Source organism: Somniosus microcephalus, chromosome 10, assembly GCF_052327205.1.
Source record: "Somniosus microcephalus isolate GS21.2 chromosome 10, FLI_Smic_1.0, whole genome shotgun sequence".
In the NCBI taxonomy this organism is placed as follows: Eukaryota; Metazoa; Chordata; class Chondrichthyes; order Squaliformes; family Somniosidae; genus Somniosus; species Somniosus microcephalus.
This window is the reverse complement of record NC_140996.1, coordinates 181,062,017-181,084,888: the sequence shown is the minus strand read 5'-3', so window position 1 is coordinate 181,084,888 and position 22,872 is coordinate 181,062,017. Positions and strand designations below refer to the sequence as shown.

Below are 22,872 nucleotides of genomic sequence, written 5' to 3'. Positions count from 1 at the left end.
AACATATCAAAGTTTGCAGATGATACTAAGATGGGGGGGGAAAGTAGTGAGTGAGGAGGACATAAAAAACCTTCAAGGGGACATAGACAGGCTAAGTAAGTGGGCAGAGATTTGGCAGATGGAATACAATACTGGAAAGTGTGAGGTTATGCACTTTGGCAGGAAAAATCGTAAAGCAAGTTATTATCTTAATGGCAAGAAACTGGGAAGTACTGAAGTACAAAGGGATCTGGGGGTCCTGATGCACGAAACTCAAAAGGTTAGTATGCAGGTGCAGCAAGTGATTAAGAAGGCCAATGGAATGTTGGCTTTCATTGCTAGGGGGATAGAATATAAAAATAGGGAGGTATTGCTTCAGTTGTACAAGGTATTGGTGAGACCGCACCTGGAATACTGCGTACAGTTTTGGTGTCCATACTTAAGAAAGGACATACTTGCTCTCGAGTCAGTACAAAGAAGGTTCACTCGGTTAATCCCGGGGATGAGGGGATGGACATATGAGGAGAGGTTGAGTAGATTGGGACTCTACTCATTGGAGTTCAGAAGAATGAGTGGCAATCTTATTGAAACATATAAGATTGTGAAGGGGTTGGATCGGGTGGATGCAGGGAAGATGTTCCCGATGATGGGTGAAACTAGAACTAGGGGGCATAGTCTTAGAATAAGGGGCTGCTCTTTCAAAACTGAGATGAGGAGGAACTACTTCACTCAGAGGGTGGTAGGTCCATGGAATATGCTGCCCCAAAAAACTGTAGAAGCTACATCATTACATAAATTTAAAACAGAAATAGACACTTTCCTAGAAGTAAAGGGAATTAAGGGTTATGGGGAGCGGGCAGGAATTTGGACATGAGTCTAGGTTCGGATCGGTCATGGCCCTGTGGGTAGCGGAGCGGGCCCAGGGGCCGTGTAGCCTGATCCTGCTCTTATTTCGTGTGTCTAATTCTGTTAGATGCAGGAGATGGTTCTGTGATAGTGGATTGGCAGTTAGGATCAGATCAGCCATGATCTTATTGAATGGCGGAGCAGGCTCGAGGGGCCGATTGGCCTACTCCTGCTCCTATTTCTTATGTTCTTATGTTTCACCGAGGTCAATTTATTACTGGTGGCACGAATGCAGAGTCTAACTGTGGTGCTGGTTAGCTGTTTGAACTTGGGAGACAGAAATGCATGTGTTGGTTATGACAAGTGTTTCCCACACAAAGGGCAATGGAAATCTGGAATTTGCTCCCCAAAATGCTATGGATGCTGCATGAATTGAAATTTTCAAGACGGAGGTCTATAGATTTTTTGTTAGGTAAGGGTAAAGGATATAGAACAAAGGCGGGTAAATGGAATTGAGGTACAGATCAGCCATGATCTAACTGAATGGTGGAACAGACTTGATGGGCTGAATGGCCTACACATGTTCCTACATAAAAGCCGCCAACGCTCAAAACAAGTGGTAGAGATGATGCTATCTAGAAGAAGCTATGCTCACAATCCTATTAAGGGATGCTGAGAGGAAGAGAGTGCCACCCAAAACACAACTCTCAGTACAGTTGTTCAGGGCAGCCTGGAAGGTTTGAGATAAATATTTCTGGCTGAGGTTCAGTGGACGAATCCCATGCTAGAGATGTGCAAGGCAAGAATGTGTGGGCAGGACAACCCGACAGAGCCTAAGCCCAGAATTATTCTAAAGAAGGATAATTGTTTCAACAATGGAGTTAGAATGGCAAGGAATCAGATGTATTACAGCAGATGGCAGAGCATGCTGTAAAGCTTCATTAAAAAGCACCAACATCTTTACATTTACTGGATGCTAAGAAGTAAAGCATACAAAACATTATCTGCTGCAACATTTTTATTGGGTCAATATATTTAAGGTTGTGGGAAAATACCATAGGACATGTAACTGTCACATACTGGTAAAGTGGTGATTGGAAAGAGGCAACAGCTGTTTAAAGAAAAGAACGAGGTTAATTAGTTTAGATGTCTAATTTATTTCACAAAATAGATGAAGGGTATTTTTTCAACAATTCATTCCGAAACCAAAAAAGTTGCAAGAAATAACCTGAAATGCATCAAAAAACTAACATTTTTGCTAATTAATTTTAGTTGTTTTCTGTTTAGCTTAATGGATTCTATTATTTCAAAGAATATAATAAATTCTACTTCAAAATGCTAAGAATGCAGAGAACTGTCAAAATGAAAATCTTCTGAAGGAAGCATGCACACAGACCCTCCTAGATGTAACCATATCCTCTTCTAAAACTGACATTACACCACTGGCAATGTCACTAGGAAGTATCCACAAAAATCATGAGAGATTTTGAGTCTCATTATCAGAGTCAAAAGGAGGCTAACCAGAGTGAAAATCCAACTAAGGCAAAAATAGCTCAATCTACCAACTTAAAACATAAAAGTGAAGAAATACATACTATTCAGAAGCTATCTGCAAATCAAAAATTAAAATAGCATACTTCAAAAAATCTACAAAAGAATACACATTCCTATGAAATAATATATAAATTCATAATTAAATATTTTTCTGTGCTAAGAGATACAGCTGAGAGAGGAAGTTATTGAACTAATGTTTGGTTTACAATGAGACCATCATATCCCAAAGAACTGGAGAAGACTAGGCTATTTTGGGCCATAGTCTTGATCCAAATTATTTTCCTAGTCTGATTCCTGTGTACATGAAGGGTAAAGAAATGTGAAAGGATGTTGCCCGTGATGGTTCAGGAAGTTTGTCCAGTGCGTACCTAAGCCAGTCAATCCAAGAAGGTCCCAGATTCAATCCGCAGTCTGTGCAGAGTTAGTGGATCGCAGCCAGGATTACGAAAGGGATGCTACAAATAGGCCTCAGCTCCAGCTTCTGATTATTGATCCTCCCATGATCAGATAGTCTGTCAACATTCATTCAAGGTTCACACATGTATATTGGCCACTTGGGTGAGGTACTGGAAGAACCACACACCAGCAAGAAGTCAACTCCTTCAGGAGAAGAAAGGAGAGAAGTGACAGGAAAAAGAAAAACAAATATGGAAGGTTTTTTACTTTTCTGGTGCTGAATCAGAAAATCTTCACTGCAAATACTACCTTTTGACACTTAATATCAGCAGTTTTGAATGTAGGCGGGATAAGAAAAAGGGCAAAAAATCTTCTCAGTCATGCGCAAATTGTATACATGTTAAAACAGGAATACAAATGGAAGCACTTTTAAAATACTCTTCACAGAAACTTAGCAACGTAAATTTGAATTTCTTCTGTTCAAAGGAAGATAAATCTTACTTTACAGAAACAGTGCATCTTGTGGGGAGCCAGTACACACTTCCTCCCAACTAGAAAAGACTCAGAGCATGTCTGCAGGTCCAGGTACTTGCCAGGTATTGTTAAGAGAGAAGACTTGTATTTCCCATGCTGACTCAAGCCCAAATAGTATGATCTTTTCAGTTTCTTTCAAGTTTTGAGATGGTCAGTCAAAGGTTTTGGGTCCAACTAGGCAGGATCAGTCAGGCAGGTTACATATATTCAGAATTTCTCCTCTTGGAGGGTAGATATTCTCATTTCACTGGAGTACTGTCGTTTTTATCCTCCCTAATTTTTCTCCATTCCCCCTTGAACAACAACTTACATTTATAAAGCACCTTTAACATGGCAAAACATTCAACAGTGCTTCACAGGAGCGTAATCAGACAAAAATCTGACACTAAGCCAAAGGAGGAAACATTAGGACAGGTGACCAAAAGCTTGGTCAAAGAGGAAGGTTTAAAGGAGCGTCTGAAAGGAGGAGAGAGAGTTGGAAAGGTTTGGGGGAAATTCCAGAGCTTAGGGCCTAAACAGCTGAAGGCACGGCCGCTAATGATGGGGAGAAGGAAACTGGGGATGCACAAGAGGCCAGAATTGGAGGGATGCAGAGTTCTTGGAGGGTTGTAGGGCTGGAGGAGGTTACAAAGATAGTGAGGGGCAAGGTCAGGAATCGATTTGAACACAAGGATAAGAACTTTTAATGCAAGGCACTGATTCTTTGCTGGGACAGTGCTACAGGTGTCAGTTGCCAACTGGTACCTTGCTGAAGCTTGGCATAAATTATCAGCAAGCTATTGAACAGCGGACAGCTTCACAAGCAAGCTTGATCTGTCTTCAAATGTTCACAAATGCAAAATTCTAGTAGAAATAGTGGCCAGGAATCCCAGCAACCCCCCGCATTAACAGTAGAGTGGAAAAAAAGCTGAGAATAGGAGAGCAGCCCATTTATATGATGTGGAAGCAGTTTCTTAAACACCATCAGGTCTCCGAATGGAAAATAGCATACTTGAGTAAGTTTCGGAGAGATCCTATTCTAGCCAGCAACTATAGGACAGAGAAGGGATCAACATCCTTTCCAGTCCTAGATGCTTATCCCAATCAAATGTAAATGCAAGATCAAATAGTGGCTGGGTCTTGTGACATTTATCAGTTAAGCTATCTAAGTGGGATTTTTCTAACTATACAATTTCACAAGGCACATCTCCATGAAGCTGTTTTTACACTAGACAAACAGAGTCCTTCTCTTAGTGAAGGAACATTTCTCAGCAACTTTTTCCGTTTCACTATATTGATGGAGTGAGTACTTCGGTCTCAAATAACAACTTCTTCTTTAGAATAGTTTATAAGTGATGCTATAATGAGCAGTTTGCTTTAAATGTTACCCTTTCCTGCAATAAAATACAAAGTATACAAGAGCCTTTCTGGCACATACTGAATCACTAGTAGCTTACCTGGGGCTAACCCAGCTGCTGATGGACTGCCCAAGGATGGATGAGAGAACAAGGCTGGTGAAAAGGCAGACATGTTGGACTGGGACACAGAACTTAGCCTAGGGGTTGATCCTCCTTTAGGGATGAATTCACTTGCAGCTGGATTCGGTGTCTGGCAATAAAACAACATTCTATGCAATTATTCACATAACAACCTGTAAAGTCCATTGCATGGCACTTAACCTAAAGTTCACGTTTTACACTTTTGAAAAAGCTTTTATCAAGCGGAAAAGAAACACACACGAGAACCCAAAATGTAAAAACAAATCCCATCACTCGAACTTCAATTAATCAACGAGCGTTTTCACTCCTGTACATGTTTACACCAAAACATCAAACTTCCTTGGGAACTAGCTATTAATAAACCAGATTAAGGCAAAAGGTTTAAGCATTTATCTCACTCCATGTAAATCTGCACGGTCTCTAAATTGTCAGACTGCTTGTCCGACATCCAGTTCTGGATGAGCAGAAATTTTCTCCAATTAAATATTGGGAAGACGGAAGCCATTGTTTTCAGTCCCTGCCACAAACTCCATTCCCTAGCCACTGACTCCATCCCTCTCCCTAACATCTGTCTGAGGCTGAACCACACTGTTCGCAACCTTGGTGTCATATTTGACCCTGACATGCGCTTCCAACCACATATCCGCAGCATAACTAAGACCGCCTATTTCCACCTGCGTAACATTGCCCGTCTCCACCCTTGCCTCAGCTCATCCGCTGCTGAAACCCTCATCCATGCTTCTGTTACCTCTAGACTTGACTATTCCAACGCACTCCTGGCTGGCCTCCCACATTCTACCCTACGTAAACTTGAGGTGATCCAAAAACTCAGCTGTCTGTGTCCTAACTCGCACTAAGTCCCGTTCACCCATCACCCCTGTGCTTGTTGACCTACTCTGTCTCCTGGTTAAGCAACGCCTCGATTTCAAAATTTTCATCCTGGTTTTCAAATCCGTCCATGGCCTCACCCTTCCCTATTTCTGTAATCTCCTTCAGCCCCACAAACCGCCTCCCACCCCCTCCCGAGGTATCTGCGCTCCTCTAATTCTGCCCTGATTATAAGCTCTCAACCATTGGTGGCCGTGCCTTCTGTTGCCTAGGCCCTAAGCTCTGGAATTCCCTGCCTAAACCTCTCCGCCTCGCTACCTCTCTTTCCGCCTTTAAGACGCTCCTTAAAACTTGCCTCCTTGACCAAGCTTTTGGTCACCTGCCCTAATTTCTCCTTCTGTGGCTCGGTGTCAATTTTTGTGTCTTTTAATACTCCTGTGAAGCGCCTTGGGACGTTTTACTACTTTAAAGGCGCCATATAAATACAAGTTGTTGTTGTTTTGGCACAGAATGGATGGGAAGGGAAGAAGTCAAACAGGAAATGTAGATGGAGACTTAGTGGAAGAGGGCAGTGTATAAGTGCATTAACAAGGGAAAGAGCAAAAAGAATTGAGAATTCTTTTCACTAAAGTACTGTTCCACTTCATATAATAGTTTTTTTTAGTATAAATGTGCATGTACCGTAAACACAAACAATTGCACAATATGAGGGAGAACAAAGATGGGCAGAAGTGAAAGGCCATCTCTGAAGATTATTTTGTACCTAATGTTTAGCCTTCTTGGCTTATTCTGTTTGTTTGTGGGACTGTGGTATGCTAAAAGTTACTTGTGATTTAGTGTCAAGCCTGTGTTATTAAAATAGTCTCAAGAGAAAACACTGTCACATTGGTGTAATCACACTGCTCCAGAGACAACTGCCACTGCATGAAAATGTTTTCTGCAATTTTTATAACATTTGAAACCCTGTATAAAAACTTTGCTCAAAATATAAATACTGCAATTACTAAAGGAAAACAACTTGGTTTTACAAGACACCAAAAATGTTCAAGGATGGTTAAGGCAACATAACTGATGTCTGCTGGAGAGAAAGAACCTGGAATGCTGCCTGAGGTGTCCCTTTATAGTCCAGGAAAGAAAGGTTATGAAATTATGGCTGAGACCTCTATGGCAAAGACACCTCTAATTTTTCTAGTTGAATTGTCTAATTGTCTATCCTGTGGGGAGAACAAAAGATAGAACATTCTATTCACAAAAATTCCAATGTTAAAATAGGCTTCAAGGGCCAATTTAATTACTTTCACCATTTAGGTAATCAAAACATTTACATTAAAAAAAGTCACAGCTATGGAAGCTGTAGCTAAATTGCTTCCCTATTCCCAAACCAGACTCAAAAGATAATGAATTGTACATATATATTCACAGAAAACTAGTTAACAGGTGTAGTGGCAGTATCGATCCTCACTCAAGAGCACATTTTGTGGAGATGAAGTTTGCGACAGAAACAGTATTACACTATGAACTGAACAGCAAAGATCTCAAAAACAAACCACCTCCATTTAATTTCTATAATTTGTGCTCGTTAAGTGCAGCAAGACATTTCCCCACAAATGCTAATGTTAAGCACTCCTGAGTATTCAATGCCAAGAGTCAGAAGCAAAGTACAGGAAACTCTCGATTTACTGGCACCTAAATAACCGGAAATCTCGCTTAACCGCCAAAATTCAGGAGTAGGTTCGGTTAAGGTTTACTTCATATTAGTGGCCGTTCCTCGATCTGTGGCTGTGCAATCGGGGTTCCTGCACATGTTGCTAAGCAACAGGGACACTTGGTCTGTGGCCGGGGTTCCTGCACATGTTGCTAAGCAACAGGGAAGCCTGGATTTGTTGCTGTGTACGGAGCTCTTGCACCTTTTAACTATACCTCTCTGTAATCCGGACTTTTTGATAAACCGGCACCACGCCGGTCCCGGATAAAAAGAGTTTCCTGTAAAGCAGTTTCTATTGCAGGGGTGTCAAATGTACAGCCTGCAGAACAGTTTCATCCAGCCTGAAGACTTCCCATGAATGTTCAGGTTAGGGGTACCAAGAAAGTGTATTCGGAGATGAGCAGTGGTTATCTGAGAGAAGCCAGAGATAGTTAATCTGGAATAGCGGCAGCAGGTGATCTATTGGATGGGGATCAAAAGGTTGGAAACAGAAGACCAACGATGTACGGATTGGTAGAAACACAGCTAATTAATAAAACCAGCCAATTATTACATACTTTACCAACTGCTGTGTCACTTTCAAAAAGGCATTCCTTAAATTCACAGTCCTCTTGGCAACTTTTAAAAAAAATCAGTGCTGTAAACAGCTATCAACACAAAATCATCATATTAATCATTGAATAACCCAGTCAACAACTCATTAAGTTTATTATTAAATTCAACCAGCAGCTTCATAATTATTATTTAAATAGTTGGCTAATTTAAGATCACCTCCCAGACAAAATTCAGGATAAAGTTAAAGCTTTAAAAAAAACAAAATATGGAAGAAAACAGGAATTAGCAGATATGGAAGAAAACAGGAATTAGAAGATATGGAAGAAAACAGGGACTGGAACAGCAGAAGTGCGAAAATGGTCAACTGGAAGAGAAGATAAAACCATAAATTGTATGCATTAGAGTGAATAAACGCATACAAGGGTAAATATAAGACAACAAAAATAACAAACGTAATTCACTGCCGTTACCTGAATTATAGAAGCTTTAATGATATGCTGCTGGAATCTGAAGCATATGCTACATTCTGGTTCCAGTTATTTTAAGAGAGACTGCACTCATTATGGTGCTTGATCATGCAGCACTATATCTTTGTGTCCTATCTACAGTAGTGTGGGGGAAACACTGCAATTCCCTAGATACTCTCAGTGCAAAATATACCACTCCCAAAAATATATTCAACAGTACTGATCAGTCTGGGTTGGATTGAAGACCAAGTACCAGAGGTGAAGAACAGTGGAATGAACAATTTCCCTCAAGAATTCTAAATTTTAAACATAGACATTTGGATGGTCTGCATTGGTCCACTGCTTGGTAGAAAGCTAGTTCCTTTTGAGGTCACAAGATCTGTGTTGTAGAAATGTTCAGATTAACATAGGATGTTGGAGTATGTTCAGATAAGTACAACTTCATTTTTGAATTTTCACAACTGGAAAATTCTCTGTAGAATGCACATAATCTTAAACACTGCAGATATGTACCATAGAACATACACACTGAGCTCTCCTGAGCAAACCCTGCTGTAGGATGGCTGAGCACATGTGCTTTCTAGAAGAAATACTGAGGTTTGGCTGCAAAAATACTCAATTCTGTGCAGATTCAACAAAGCCTGTCCAGCATGTAGTCATGTTTTTTCAATTCAAGTACTTAATACTCTATCCAGCAAGGAGTCCATGCCAAGTTGGGGGGCGCATTGAGAAGAGAGAAAATACACGTGCTCTAAAAATCTTTTTTTGTGTAAAAATGCACAATTGTTTGTGTCTAATCAGTATAAATGTTAACGTAAAATAGGGAAGGGGGATGAGGAAAACAATTGTTTTTCTTTTTTTTTTTAAATCGGAAACTGGACTGGAGGAATTACTAGGTCCTGTATCATGGAAATTGTGAAAATGACACCTAGGTTCACATGGCTCAACTGAATATCTGATTAATTATTCTGAAAAGTGATGCAGTAGTATCAAAGTACCACATTACGATGATTCGTAGGTTTCCTCAGTCATTTTATAAACTGCTTAAACTTCAGTCTAGCTCTACATTCGCACAGAATACTTTATCCTTTGTGTATTCAGTGAAGATGACAGTTCAATGCGGGGAAGTGCGAGATCATCCACTTAGGATCCTTGAAAGACAAATCTGAATATTTTCTTAATGGTGAGACACTAGGAACTCCATGTACACAAATCACTAAAAGCTAGTTCACAGGTACAAAAATTAATCAAAAAGACTAATGAAAATTGGCCTTTATCTCAAAGGGGCTGGAATACAATAGGAGGAAGTTATTCTTCAGTTGCAGAGATCCTTGGTCAGACCCATCTGGAGTACTGCATTCAGTTTTGGCACCACACCTCAGGAAGGATATATTGTATTGGCCGTGGAGTGGGTACACTGCAGATTTACTAGAATGATGAATCGTGAATAACACCAGAGCTTAAAGGGTTGAATTATGTGGAGAGGTTGCATAAACTTGGCTTGCATTCTCTTAAGTTTAGACGTTTGAGGGGTGATCTAATTGAGGCGTTTAAGGTTAAATAGGATTCAATGGAGTAGATATAGAGAAGCTATTTCCTCTGGTGGGGGAATCCAGAACTAAGAGGCATAATCTTAAAACTAGAGCTAGGCCATTCAGACAAGCACTTTTCCCACATAAAGGGCAGCGGAAATGTGGATTTCTCTCCCCCAAAAGGCCATGGATGCTGGGTCAATTGAAATTTTCAAGAACGAGAACGACAGATTTTTATTAGGTAAGGGTATCAAGGGATATGGATCATGGGCAAGTAAATGCATTTGAGATGAGCCATGTTGTGTTTGAACGGCGGAATAGGCTCCTGTTCCTACTCTATCTACCATGGGCACATATCATCCATTCAGATAGATCAAAAGTGAAATGTCATTTATCCAGTAAGTGCAAAGATATGTAGCAATATTTTAAATTTCACTTTTGACTAAACAAATTCAAATGACAACGACAATCAACTGAACCTCTAGGAAACTAGCTAGTAAAATCTGTGGCAGATCTCTCCAATTCTACTCAAATTATTTTCCTTTGTTTTGGGGGAGAAATCAAGGCATCTGGACTTTGGTATACGGAACTTAATTTTGAAATTTACTGTCGACACAAAATTAGGAGGTTTGGCAACAGCTCAGGGAGGCAGAAGCAGGTTAACGGGAAGGATCAGCAGGCGGAAGATGCAATTTAATGTGGATAAGTATGAGAAGAAAAACAAGAAATGGAAATATACACTCAATGGAAAGATGCTGCTGGATGTGGATAGGTGTTCAAATACATAATTCTCTGAAAGCACAAAGTAAGAACGAACTTGCACTAGCACCTTTTATGGCCTTAGGATGTCCAGCCAATTAAGTACTTTTTTTTTTCTTCTTTTTTTTTTTTTTAAGTGTTGTAATCTGCATGTGATGTTGGTTGAAGAATAATTATTGGCCAGGACACCAGGGAGAACACCCATGCTCTTCTTTGAATAGTGCCATGGGATTTTTTACGTCCAGAGGGTAGATGGGTCTCTGGATTAATGCCTGATCCTTAAGACGGCACTCAGACAGTACAGCGCTCCCTCCATACCCTACTGAAATAGCAACCTGGATTATGTGCTCAAGTCTCTGGAGTGGGACTTGAACCCACAACCTTCTAACTCAGAGACAAGAATGCTACCACTGAGCCAATGCTGGCAACTGTGTGAGGTGTACTGTAGGTAGATATAGCCATAAAAAGGCCAAAACAGCTTGGGTTTTTCAAATAGGAGCATAGGAGTACAGGAGTAAAGTAGTAATGATAAATTAGTACAAAACATTGTGTAGGCCACATTTAAAGTACTGTGTTCAGTTTTAGGTACCCCATTATAGAAAGGACATTAAAGCCATAGAGAACCATACATGATAACAAGGATAGGCTGCTAGTTATGAGGAGAGACTTACGATACTAGGACTATTTCCACTGAAGCAGAGAAGACCGAGGAGATTTACTAGAGATTTTTAAAGTTATGAATGGTTTTGATAGAGTTAATAAAGAAAGTCTATTTCCTTTGGCTGAGGCGTCATTAAGAGCGAGGAGCGAGGTTAGGAGAAATTTATTTACACAGAGGCTTATTGGATCATGGAATGCTTTGCCACAAGGAGCAGTTGAGGCAGAAACTATTGCATCTTTTAAAGGAAAATTTGGATAAATATTTCAAGCAGAGGAATATGCAGGGATATGGGGAGAGAGTGGGTTAGTGGGATTAGATTTGGATCGCTCTCGTATACAGCCAGCACAGGTGTGATATGACCAGATGGCCCACCTTCTGCTCTCTGAACGCCTATGGCTCTATGGTACCAGTTATTTTGATTTTTTCCAACCAACACCCAATATAAAGCTGCAACAAATAAAAGCACAAGCAGACTGCAATCTTAACAGTAAACTGCAGCAAAAGAGCAAATTAAATCGAGACAACTGCCAATACATAATTAACACAGGATTAGGAAAATTTAACTGTCTTAAAGACACCTAAAGTACCCGACTTGTGTTCATTCATGAGCATTTTATTTTTCCAAAGAGAGTATACTCTTAATTTCAAGTCACTTAATTTGAATTATCTGATAATTCAAGTATTATATGCACTGAATTCCCACTTTGCAGTGTCATTTATGTTGCCTCAACCACTCTTTTTTAAAAGAGCACAAAAATACTTTGAATCAGGAGCAGACTGTACTTATATACTTTTTCTCTGAAAATATTTCTCAAACAAAAGTGCACGTTATAATTTAGTGGGTGAAGCGCACATTACGTTTGATATGGGCCTACATTCATTTTGAAGTTTTTTGATTACTACACATGAATACACCAGGACTGCAAAATTCCATTTGCCAGCTAAACTCTTACTTCCAAGCTGTGCCAATGTGAAAAACAAAGCAACTTGGCAGATGAAAAACAATGTCCGTACATATATTTTAGAATTTGTTTTGCCAGGTCAAATCTCTCTTCCAGTGGCCAACTCCAAATTTTTACCAGTTTACTTAATGCAATTTTTTTTTTTTTTTTTTTTTTTTAAACTAGGTCAAGTTTTCCTCATGGCCATACATCAATATTCTTACACTACTACTCTGAATTAAAAAATAAAATAGTTAGCCACTAATTACTGAAATGAAGAAATCAACCAGATCACATGGGCCCATAGCAAAGCAAGTTACAGGAAACTCCTTTTTTTAATCCAGCACCGATGGGACCGGCGTGGTGCCGGTTGATCAAAAAGTCCGGATTACAGAGAGGTATACTTACCAAGGTACGAGAGCCCCGTACACGGCCACAGGTGCAGGAGCCCCGGTTACACGGCACTTGTGCAGGAGTCCCGGTTACACAGCCACAGATCCAGGAGTCCCTGTTGCACGGCAACAGGTGCAGGAACCCCGGTTACACGGCCACTAATATAAAGTAAAACTTGCCTGAACCTACTCCTGAATTTTGCCGGTTAAGAGGTTTCCGGTTATTTAGGTGCCGGTTAAAAGAGTTTCCTGTATTTTGAAAAAGCTGGCAACACATTCAATGTTTAAGGTCAGAAGTAGCAAACTAGTTTGTCATCGTTCTAGAATCAGAATGTTATAATGCTGAAACAGGTCCATTTGGCCCACCTAGTTTACACCAGCATTTTTCCTCATACAAGGCACTTAGTCTATTCCCACATCTCCAAAGCTTCTTGATCACCTCTGTGCTGTCAGATTGTCTGTCCAACATATAGTCGTGGACGAGTCAAAATTTCATCCAACTGAATATCAGGATAACCAAAGCCATCTTTTTTCAACCCCCTCTTTCAACTCCACTCTCTTGCCACTGACTCTATCCCCCTCTCTATCCAGTTGCTTAGGCTGAACCTGACTGTACAAAATCTTGGCGTTCAATTCAACCCCAAAGCTTAGCTTCAAATTCCACAACCATCACTATGACCAGTACTTCAACATTGACAGCTTCAGTCCATACACCAGCCCCACCACTGCTGAAACCCTTATCTACACTACTAGACATGATGGTCCGAATTTTGCCGGCACTCAGCGGACGGGATGGGTGGCAGGTCAACTATTAAAATTGAAAATGATGGACAGTGGGTCGGGAACCCGCTATCAAAACGCGCACACTGGACTTTCCTGACGTCGGGTCCGCCAGTGCTGAGCAGACCCGACAGGCAGTGGCAGGGGGGGGTAATTAAAATCATTATTGGCTTGGTTACAGTCACTTAACAATGCTTTTTTTCCCCCCAGCTTTTTGAATTGGACAGGTCGCCCACTGGTTTCCCGCTGTGCCTGGACCTTGTCTGTGAAGCTGAGGTGGGAAGTCACTTGCCATTGATTCAGCTGATGAGTTGACAGCTTCAAATGTCAAGTCAAAACTCCCAGCTGATTGAGAAATGTTCCCATAGCCACTAACTTCTCTAAACTGCATTTCCACTAAAGATTCAGAATACTGCAAGTCTTTTCACAAGTCTCCATCCAGTCTGACCTCATTACCTCTCCCACCATTGACAGATCACTTCTGTCATCTCTACTTTACCTGCCATCTATTCCATCAGCATCGGTGCACTTTATACTCTCACACCTTGATCCCACCACGATCAGCCCGACCAGCAGCAGCACCAACAACACCAACCTTCTCCGCAATCAACTGATGCTGCACAGGACACAGGGCATCAGCACCCAACCACATTGCTGCCCAGAACACCAGGAATGGCCTCACTAGAATCAGATTTACTTCATTTGATGCTGCACACCCTGGCTACCACATGATGCACCAGGTTGGCACCACCCTGCACCAACACCATAAAGCATCCCTACAATGCCCAAGCCATTCCTTTCACACTCATCAATCAGCATTGCGAGGGGTACCGTTATGTCTCACCATTCACTGCAACTCACTAAGCCACTTCCAAAGGTGCACACAAATCTGTCCAAGAACGCAAAGTGTTGAAAATAAAGATTTCAATGTTTGACAGCACATTAACAGAAACTTCACATGAACATTGGCAAAAAACACACAAGTGCCTACCCTTATGTGCTGTTAGTTGGTATGATTGGACTAGGATGAGGGGGGAGTGTGAGGGATGGCTAGGGAGATTGGGAACTGATATTGTAGATGGAGAGGGATGGGTGGAGGTGCAAAGTAAGTTGGTGTGAGTAAGGATGTGCAGGAGTAGGGTAAGGAAGGCAGAGTGATGGGGATGTGATGAATGGCACAGCAGAATGAGGTTTTGCAGGAATGTTTCATGATCTACTGAGATCATTGAAAGGCTTGCACCACTGCAGCCTGGTCCTCCTGACCACATCCCTGCTTGTGCCCTCCTGTGCAATGTGTAACCAGGCTGCGCTGGTCTCCTGGGGAGGTCTCTTCCGCCCACTGGAAGTGAAGAGAATCTCCCTGCGTGCTATGACTCCCTCCATAAGCATATGGAGGAAGTCATGGGAGAGCCTGGGTGCAGCCCTGCACCTCTGTGGAGTGCTTGTAGCACCTCAATGCTGTAGAACACTGACAGCGCAAATGTCAAAATAAATTTGTGCATGGTCCCTTTAAGGAAACCGGCTGATGACGCGTCATCAAATGACATCAAATGACATCATCAAACCCGTTTCCTTCAATTGGCCGGGAAACTCACTGGGCGGGCTCAACAAGCCCAATCAGGGGAAAGTCATGTCGGAGGCCGGGATGGAGACAGGAACGGAGCCAGAACCTACCAAGGTAGGGAACATCGCGGCCGATTTCACCAATATCTGCCTTGTCGGCCTGTCGCTGACCTACATTGACTCCTTACTCGTCAATGCGTTGAACTTAAAATTATTTCAAATCCTCCATGTCCTTGCCTTGCCCCGTATTTGCAACCTCCTCCTGCCTTATACCCTTCTCTATACCCTCCTGTCCTCTGGCCATTTGTGTATCCCAGTTCTCCCTTTGCCCCACCACTGGTGGCAGAGTCTTCATCTAGAGTTTTCTCTGCCATAGTCTCTGGAACTCCCTCCCATAGCCCCTCCACCCTTAAAAATTTTACTCAAACCCATCTTTTTATCCACTATCCATCACCTCTCCTAAATCTCCTTCCATGGCTCGCCATCCATTGTTTTATATTCCAGATCTTTTTCTTCCCCCTCTGTAAAGTGCCTCAAGACATTTTCTACAGGAAAAGTGCTACAAAAATGCAAGTTGCTATGATTGCATATTCTAAAATGTACCATTATGCAATGTTGCTTTCTTTTAAATAAATGGAATAACAATCTTCAAATAAAATTAATGTATGCCATTAAAGGAGATGACAGGCCTTTCATTTTAAGTATTCCCTCATATCCATTACTGATATCTAAAAACAATATGACCATGTCTTAGACTGTAGAAGAAATCTTCAACTTATTCCAATATTTATCCCAATGAAACATTTTGGCTATCAACTTGCACCAGGCACAACTCCAACACACACAGGCAGCGTCGATTCATTAGTGCCAATGCACACCCAAGTGTAAAGTCTCCATTGGAGCAAAAATGACAATAATTTTTTTTTTTAATGTATAAAGTGGATGTGAAGAGAGGAAGAGGAGTACTCCTTAATTTTGCTTCACATCAAAAAAAAAATTAAGACTTAAGTGAACGCTGCAAAGCACATTCTTCTTTTCCCTTGCTAGTTGGAGCAAAGATGCAGTCTTGCCTTACTTAAGTAATTTGACAAACTATCAAAATAAATTCAGTTACCAGAATGCAGAAAGAGATCATTTCTAAGATATCTAATTTTTTCATGTTTAAAACTGATGTTTGCTGAAAGTTGCAAAAGTTATTCAGAAGTGTGTTTTACAAACTGATGTTATATTGGCCCACAGCACGACACAATTATCAGATGATAGATTTCACTAGCTTCTATAATAATGTACGCGGTAACGATGGAAATCCTGCATTGATTTAATAGAGAATAATAGGAGCAATTAAAAAGCAGTAGTAATCTGATCAAGAGATTCAGATAGCATCACATACCAAAAGTTAAGCTATAGTAATTATCTCAATCCCAAGATCAGAGCGTTTTTTTGAACTGCATAAAGTAGTTTTATTCAGTTTTGGCCTTTTCAGTTCCAACAAAGAGACACACCACGTTACTGACGTTGTCCATACTGAAAGAGGAACAATTAATAAAAAGCACTTAAATGTCAAGAAATACACATTGCTGAGAAACATGGCCAAGAAAGAAATCAGCAATATATTTTACAAGAGAAGTTGCATTATGAATATGAACATTAATGATTACCAGGTCAAAAACAAAATAAAAGCCTATTAAAAATATCACGCAGTACAAAACTATGATTCAGCATCATCACAGCTGCAATTTTTGGTGACATGGTTTATGTCATCATCTGAATTCAATTCTTGCCTTGTACTCTATTAGAGGTTTACCCATTTTTTGCTTTCCTCCACCTAAACAAATCACCATCTTGTGAACAATTATATTTCAAATTTTAAACGGAACTTTTTAAATCAGTACCGTAAAATATAAAAGGCGCAAACCTCATCAGATTTTCCTTATTCACCTTCTCGGCTCAAAAGAGGTTTTCACCAAGGGTGTAATTCCCTCCCCGCTTCCCCATAAAGGCTCAGTGAAGGGGTAATTATCTTTTGGAGTGACTGCACAATGAGGCACAGAAATGCAAGGAAAAACAAATTACGTAGTAATGTTAAATACAACTACTCAGCAGTTTAAAATGTAGTCAAACTACCTACCTTCCTCCGTTGAGAAATGCTGAGGCCAGAGAAATCACTGAACAATGAGGCAGGTAAATTTAGTTGATCTGCAAAAAAAAGTTTAAGTATTAATTCTTAGATTAAAAATCAGTTAGTATTCCTGCTATATATACTCTTTCAATTATTTGCTGTCAAAATAACAGTGAGGCTAATGGCACTCACGGCTATTTATGTGCAATTAGTACAGAAACTTCAGGCGAGGCGCAGATGCACGGTTAAATGCGAATATGCACAAGTTGCTGTCCGAGTTGTGCCGCTCCGCCGTTAGCTTTGTGAAAACGGTATTGCGCTGTCTGCCTCACCATTGAAATGCATTGAATGGCGTGACATTCCTGTATTTGTGCGGTAGATATAAACTAAAATTAAGCTCGCCACAGAAAGTTAAGTCTTGTCATTTCCAGCGTAAGTACCTTTTTAACGACAATGCTAACTGTTAATTACTGCCAATCAATCTCTCTGGTACTAAAAAATTAACTATTACAAGTGTGGAGTCTCATTCCTTCGGGTATTAATTAATGTTGGAGATTTTAAAAGTTAAATTTTAAATTAATGTCTTTTTCTCCCCCTCTCTCTTAATCCAATTTATCGTTCCCTCTCTTTATTTGTCTTTCTGTTGAATTGATATTGAATTTACCCACTAATTTACACTTCCTTCTCAGTCCTTGCGCTATTTATTTCACAATCCTTCAATCTGATTGGTTAAGAACATAAACAGTTGCTTGCCCTGTTCGCTCAGGTTGCCTTGCTACACCATTATCAGCTCGCACTTTCAGCAACTTGCCACGCAAAAATGTTTAAAACCTAACCATGCAAGGGTAATTCTAACCAACAGCAAATGCCGGTAAATGCCCTGCTACAGCAAATTATGGCCCAATGAGACTTACAGGAATACAACTAATCTAGGGCTAATAACACTAAAGAAAATCAAACCAAATATTGAAAAGAAAGCAAAAAACATTAGAAAGGATAAGAGAGGATATGCAGAAAGACCGGTCAGCAACAAAGGGAAACAGTAAAGGATTTTATAAACACAAAGTAAAAGAACATTTAAAGGGGTATGGCAGATTAGAAATGAAAATGGAAATCTTATGGAGGATAATCAGATTGTTGGAGATACTAACTGAATAGATTTCACAGAAAAATGTGATAGTGAAAGGGTTACAAGAGCAGAAAGTGAAACAATTAGATGGGTTAACTATAGATAAAGAAGTAGCACTGAAAAAAGGTAGAACTCAAAGTGGAAAGGGCATCAGCCCTCGATGGCATGCATCCTACAATGCTCAGGGAATTCGGTGAGGAAATAGCAGAGACTTGGACTACAATCTTTCAAACATTCTTGGATATAGATGTGCCAGATAACTGGAGGGTTACCTCTGTGCAAAAAGGAAGAAAGGGATAAACCAGGTAACTATAGATCAGTCAGCCTAACAATGGCAGTGGATAAGCTTCTAGAGGCTATAATATAGGATATTAATACTCAACTACAAATAGTTGCTTAAGGACAGTCAACATGAATTTGTAAAATTCAAGTCATATCTGTCAAATTTAATTCTTTGAGGAAATATTGGAATGTATACATAAATGATGTTCAAAGGGCATTCGATAAGGTGCACAGGTGGACTTCTAATAAAATTAAGGTACACAATATTAAAGGGAGTGGGGCAGTATAGGTAAGAAATTTAAAAGGACAGAAAATTGAGAATATCGGTTATTGTTTTTTCTGACTGGAGGAATGTAAACTACGGTGCAAACAGAGTTGGGACCAGGTATTCCATCATTACATATCTATCTATATATATGTCTTTCTGTCTGTTTGTCTTTCTGTCTGTCTTTCTGTCTGTCTGTCCGGCTATACAATCAAAAGTTATAGAGCGTACCTACACATATGTTATATCAAAAGAAAGCTTATCATTAGGGGAGTCTAATAGGCGTATTTACTTTTTGGTCAGACAAAAATTGTTCAGACAGTATACAAAAAAGGTTCAAAAAATGGCAACATTTTGATCATTAGCGTTGAGTAACGTGATGGTTGACCAATCGTACAGGGGATTAACCTGATGGTTGACCAATCGGTGCGTCACGGGGGGCGTTTCATTGCGTGTGTGGGCGGGCCTAATCCTTCTGAGCTGAGGTGAGTGGCCGCCATCTTGATTCCTAACTATTCATTTATTTTTCCCACTTTCTGTCTGTTTATTTTGAAATATAGATTTCCAGCAAAAAAAAAGTTGCTTTTAACAGAAAAAAAATCCTTCTCCAAAGGGCACTCGGGCTTTCCCCCCCTCGGCGGTGGATGAGCTGCCTGCAGGCCTTAGGCCTCGAACTCTCCTCGCCAGCCACGCCCGAGCTAGGCACCGCCCGTCCCGCTGGGCCCGCCCCGCGATCGCCGCCATCTTGGTAAACGGCTGGCGGCGCGGGACTGAGCCGAGCGTAGCCATCGCCGCCATCTTAGTAAAGGCTGGCGGGGCGGGAGTCAGCGCGCGCGTCAACGTCGGCCCGGAGCGCGACCTCAGCTAAGGGGAGTTCGGCCGGCCTCACGCGCTAGGCCGCGCACCGGCCGGCCCTGAGGCGCTGATCCGCACACGGGAGCTTCGGCTCACCGCGTCCGGGCAGGGCGGGCGAGGAGAGGGGCAGGGAGGGCGAGGAGAGGGGCAGGGAGGGCGAGGAGAGGGGGCAGGGAGGGCGAGGAGAGGGGGCAGGGAGGGCGAGGAGAGGGGGCAGGGAGGGCGAGGAGAGGGGGCAGGGAGGGCGAGGAGAGGGGGCAGGGAGGGCGAGGAGAGGGGGCAGGGAGGGCGAGGAGAGGGGGCAGGGAGGGCGAGGAGAGGGGCAGGGAGGGCGAGAGAGTAAAGCAGGGAGAGACAGGGGCAGGGAGAGAGAGAGGGGGTGGGACAGGGAGGGAGAGCTCGCTCGCCTTCTTCCTTCCTTCCTTCCTTCGCAGGGGTCGATCGGGCCAGGCCTGAGGCGCTCCTTCCCCACCCTCTCTGTCCAGGCTAATCCCAAAATAATTCCACCAGTCTCTCTCTCTCTCTCTCTCCCCCCCCCCAGTCTCTCTCTTCTCCCCCCAGTCTCTCTCTCTCTCTCTCTTCCAACAACAACATGCCCTCAAAAAACCCTCGGCACCGATGAAAAATGTGTGGAAAAAGTCAATTTATGAATTTTGAAAGATCAATAATGTGGGCTGCAAATGAAACCAAAATCTCAAAATATTATTTCAATGTTTATCTGTTATGAGCTATGCAATGAATAGGGGTCCGAGTAGTGTCCCTACATTAATATAAAATTATAATAAAATACATTTTCAATTGAATCAAAAATCAAGTTACAGTATATACTATGGGCTAGATTTTCATTCAGAAGTCAGGAAGGAGGCGAGACTACAACTTTCAGGTTGTAGCCCCGCCTCCATCGAGGTGCGGCCAATCCACGCGATTTTCACTTGATTGACCTTGTTGAGCCCGCCCAGCTGGCTCGGCAGGCCAATTAAGGGCCACCCGGCAACAGGTGACGTCAGACTGAAATTTCATCTGTCAAGACGTGTTGACAGATGAAATATCAGTGTTTCACAGCTGTTTGAAGCTGTCAAACACTGACAGTCTTACTTGTAACCTGAGTCCTTCTACGCAGACTCAGTTAGAAATCTCGCCGGCACTGAAAGCTGCAGGCTGTCACTTTTGACAGCTCGCGGCCATTCTGCTTTCAGTGCCGGCTGAATGATGGACTCCCGAAGCCTAGGGGAAGGAAGGCTTAAAAGGTAAGTACAGGTAATTTAAACTTCTTTACACACTTTAGACACACCAAACACACTTACCTTTGCACTCATGCACCCATCACTCACCTGAACACTGACATCTCGACCCCTCCAAGTCCTTCAACCCGACTCCTCTAACCTGGCGTGGTTTGGAGCCGTTGGGAATCCCACACGACAACCTTCAAAATAGGGATTAGGCTAAAAACTGCCTGTTAACAGGCAGTTAATTGGCACTAATCCCTTCCTGCCTCGGGTCGGCAGGTCCCAGTGCGTGGCGGGTACCCGCCTCCTTTGAAACTTACATGGAGGCGGGTTTTGGGCGGGGTGGTGTCGGGACCCCCGAATTCGGGATTTTAGCCCCCCGCACGCCTAAAAGCCCGCCTCACGGCACACTGAAAATCAACCCCATGTCTCTAAGCATTTCTACAATTCCACAATTAGTGTTCAACATTAGAAATCCACAGTACAGACCAGGAAGGTCTGAATTTCAATCCCAAATCTGCTGGGTTAGCTGACCTCAGCTAGGGATACTACAACTATTAAACGACATCATTTTTGAAAAGTATATGCAGCAGTCATTGTCTTTATATATGATTTTGATTCATACAGCAATGTAGTTTTTTCAAATAGCAGTCCATAAGCTTTCCTCTTAAAAGTCCTTACCTGGTATCAGGAGCTACGTGAGATAATATGGCATCTCTCTCTCTCTAGTGTGTGTATAAATGTCACACACATAAATCAGTCAACACAGAAAATTGAAACCTGATCTAATTGAGTACACTAGAACATCACTCATTTTGCTGTGGTAAGAGATAAGTGTTAAGATTACATAACTGGCGCTTATACAACTGCACAGAGTGATTACATAAATTGCCACTTAATTTAGAATATAGATGGTTGAATATGTAAAATCACACAATACAAGCTTCTGAATTAATTATCATTTATAGGTCTTTACATTTTCAGACATGGACAGAAGAGCTAAGTGCCAGAGGGCAGGTGAAAGTAATTGCCCTTGACATCAAAGAACATTCATCTGAGTATGGCACCAAGAAGCCCAAGCAAAACTTAGGCCAACAGGGGGACCAAGGGGAATACACTCTAGTGGCTAGAGTCACATGTGACACAATGTGTGGTTGTTGGGTAGCAATTATTATAGCCCCAGGACATTGCTGCGGGAGTTCCTCAGAAGTGTCCTTGTCCTAACCAACTTCAGCTGCTTCATCAATTACCTTCTCTCTGTCATAAGATCAGCAGTGGGTTGTTCGTTGATGATCCCACAGTGTTAGCTCCATTCACAACTCCTGTGGTAATGAAGCAGCCCATGCCAGCCTACAGCAAGACCTGGATAACATCCAGGCTTGGGCTGGTAAATGGCAGGTAACATTTATGCCAGGTAATGATTATCTTGAACAAAAGAAAGCCCAGCTGTCTCTCCCGGTCATTCAGCAGCACCGCCAACAGACTCCCTACTATTAACATTTTGCGGATCACCAATGACCAAAAGCTTAGCTGGACCAGCCATACCAATGTAGCTACAAAACTAGGACAGAGGCTGGATACTCTGTAATGAGTGACTCATCTCTTCACATCTCAAAGCTTCTGCACTGTCCACAAAACTTAAGTCAGGAATGTGCTGAAATACTTGCTCCTAGCCTGGATGGCTGCACCTGTAACAACACTCAAGAAGCTCAGAGCGGTCCATTTGATTAATGCCCCAATTGGGCTGAATATCCATCCTCTCTACCATCAGTGCACTGTGACTATATTATGTACTATCTACAAGATGTACTGCAGCTTACCTCGACAGCACCTACCAACCTGTGACCGCCACCACCAAGAATAGAAGCAGGAAGACAATGGGAACACCATCACCTCCAAATTCCCCTCTAAGTTACACACCATCCTGACTTAGATAAATATTACCATTCCTTCATCATAATTGGTTACAAATCCTGGAAATCCCTACCTAACACCATTGTGGGAGCACCATCAGTACAAGGACAAG

General features: G+C 41.9%; 1 protein-coding gene across 1 annotated transcript in view; it reads right to left on the bottom strand.

Annotated features, from left to right (window-relative positions):
* pan3 (poly(A) specific ribonuclease subunit PAN3) overlaps positions 1-22,872 on the bottom strand; it is a 157,950-nt gene that overhangs the window by 95,425 nt on the left and 39,653 nt on the right. Inside the window, exons 4-5 of the mRNA XM_085999285.1 lie at positions 17,099-17,166; positions 4,746-4,896 (exon numbers count right to left, since the gene is read on the bottom strand). Coding sequence (XP_085855411.1) covers positions 4,746-4,896; positions 17,099-17,166 — 219 coding nt within the window. The remainder of the gene's footprint in view (positions 1-4,745; positions 4,897-17,098; positions 17,167-22,872) is intronic.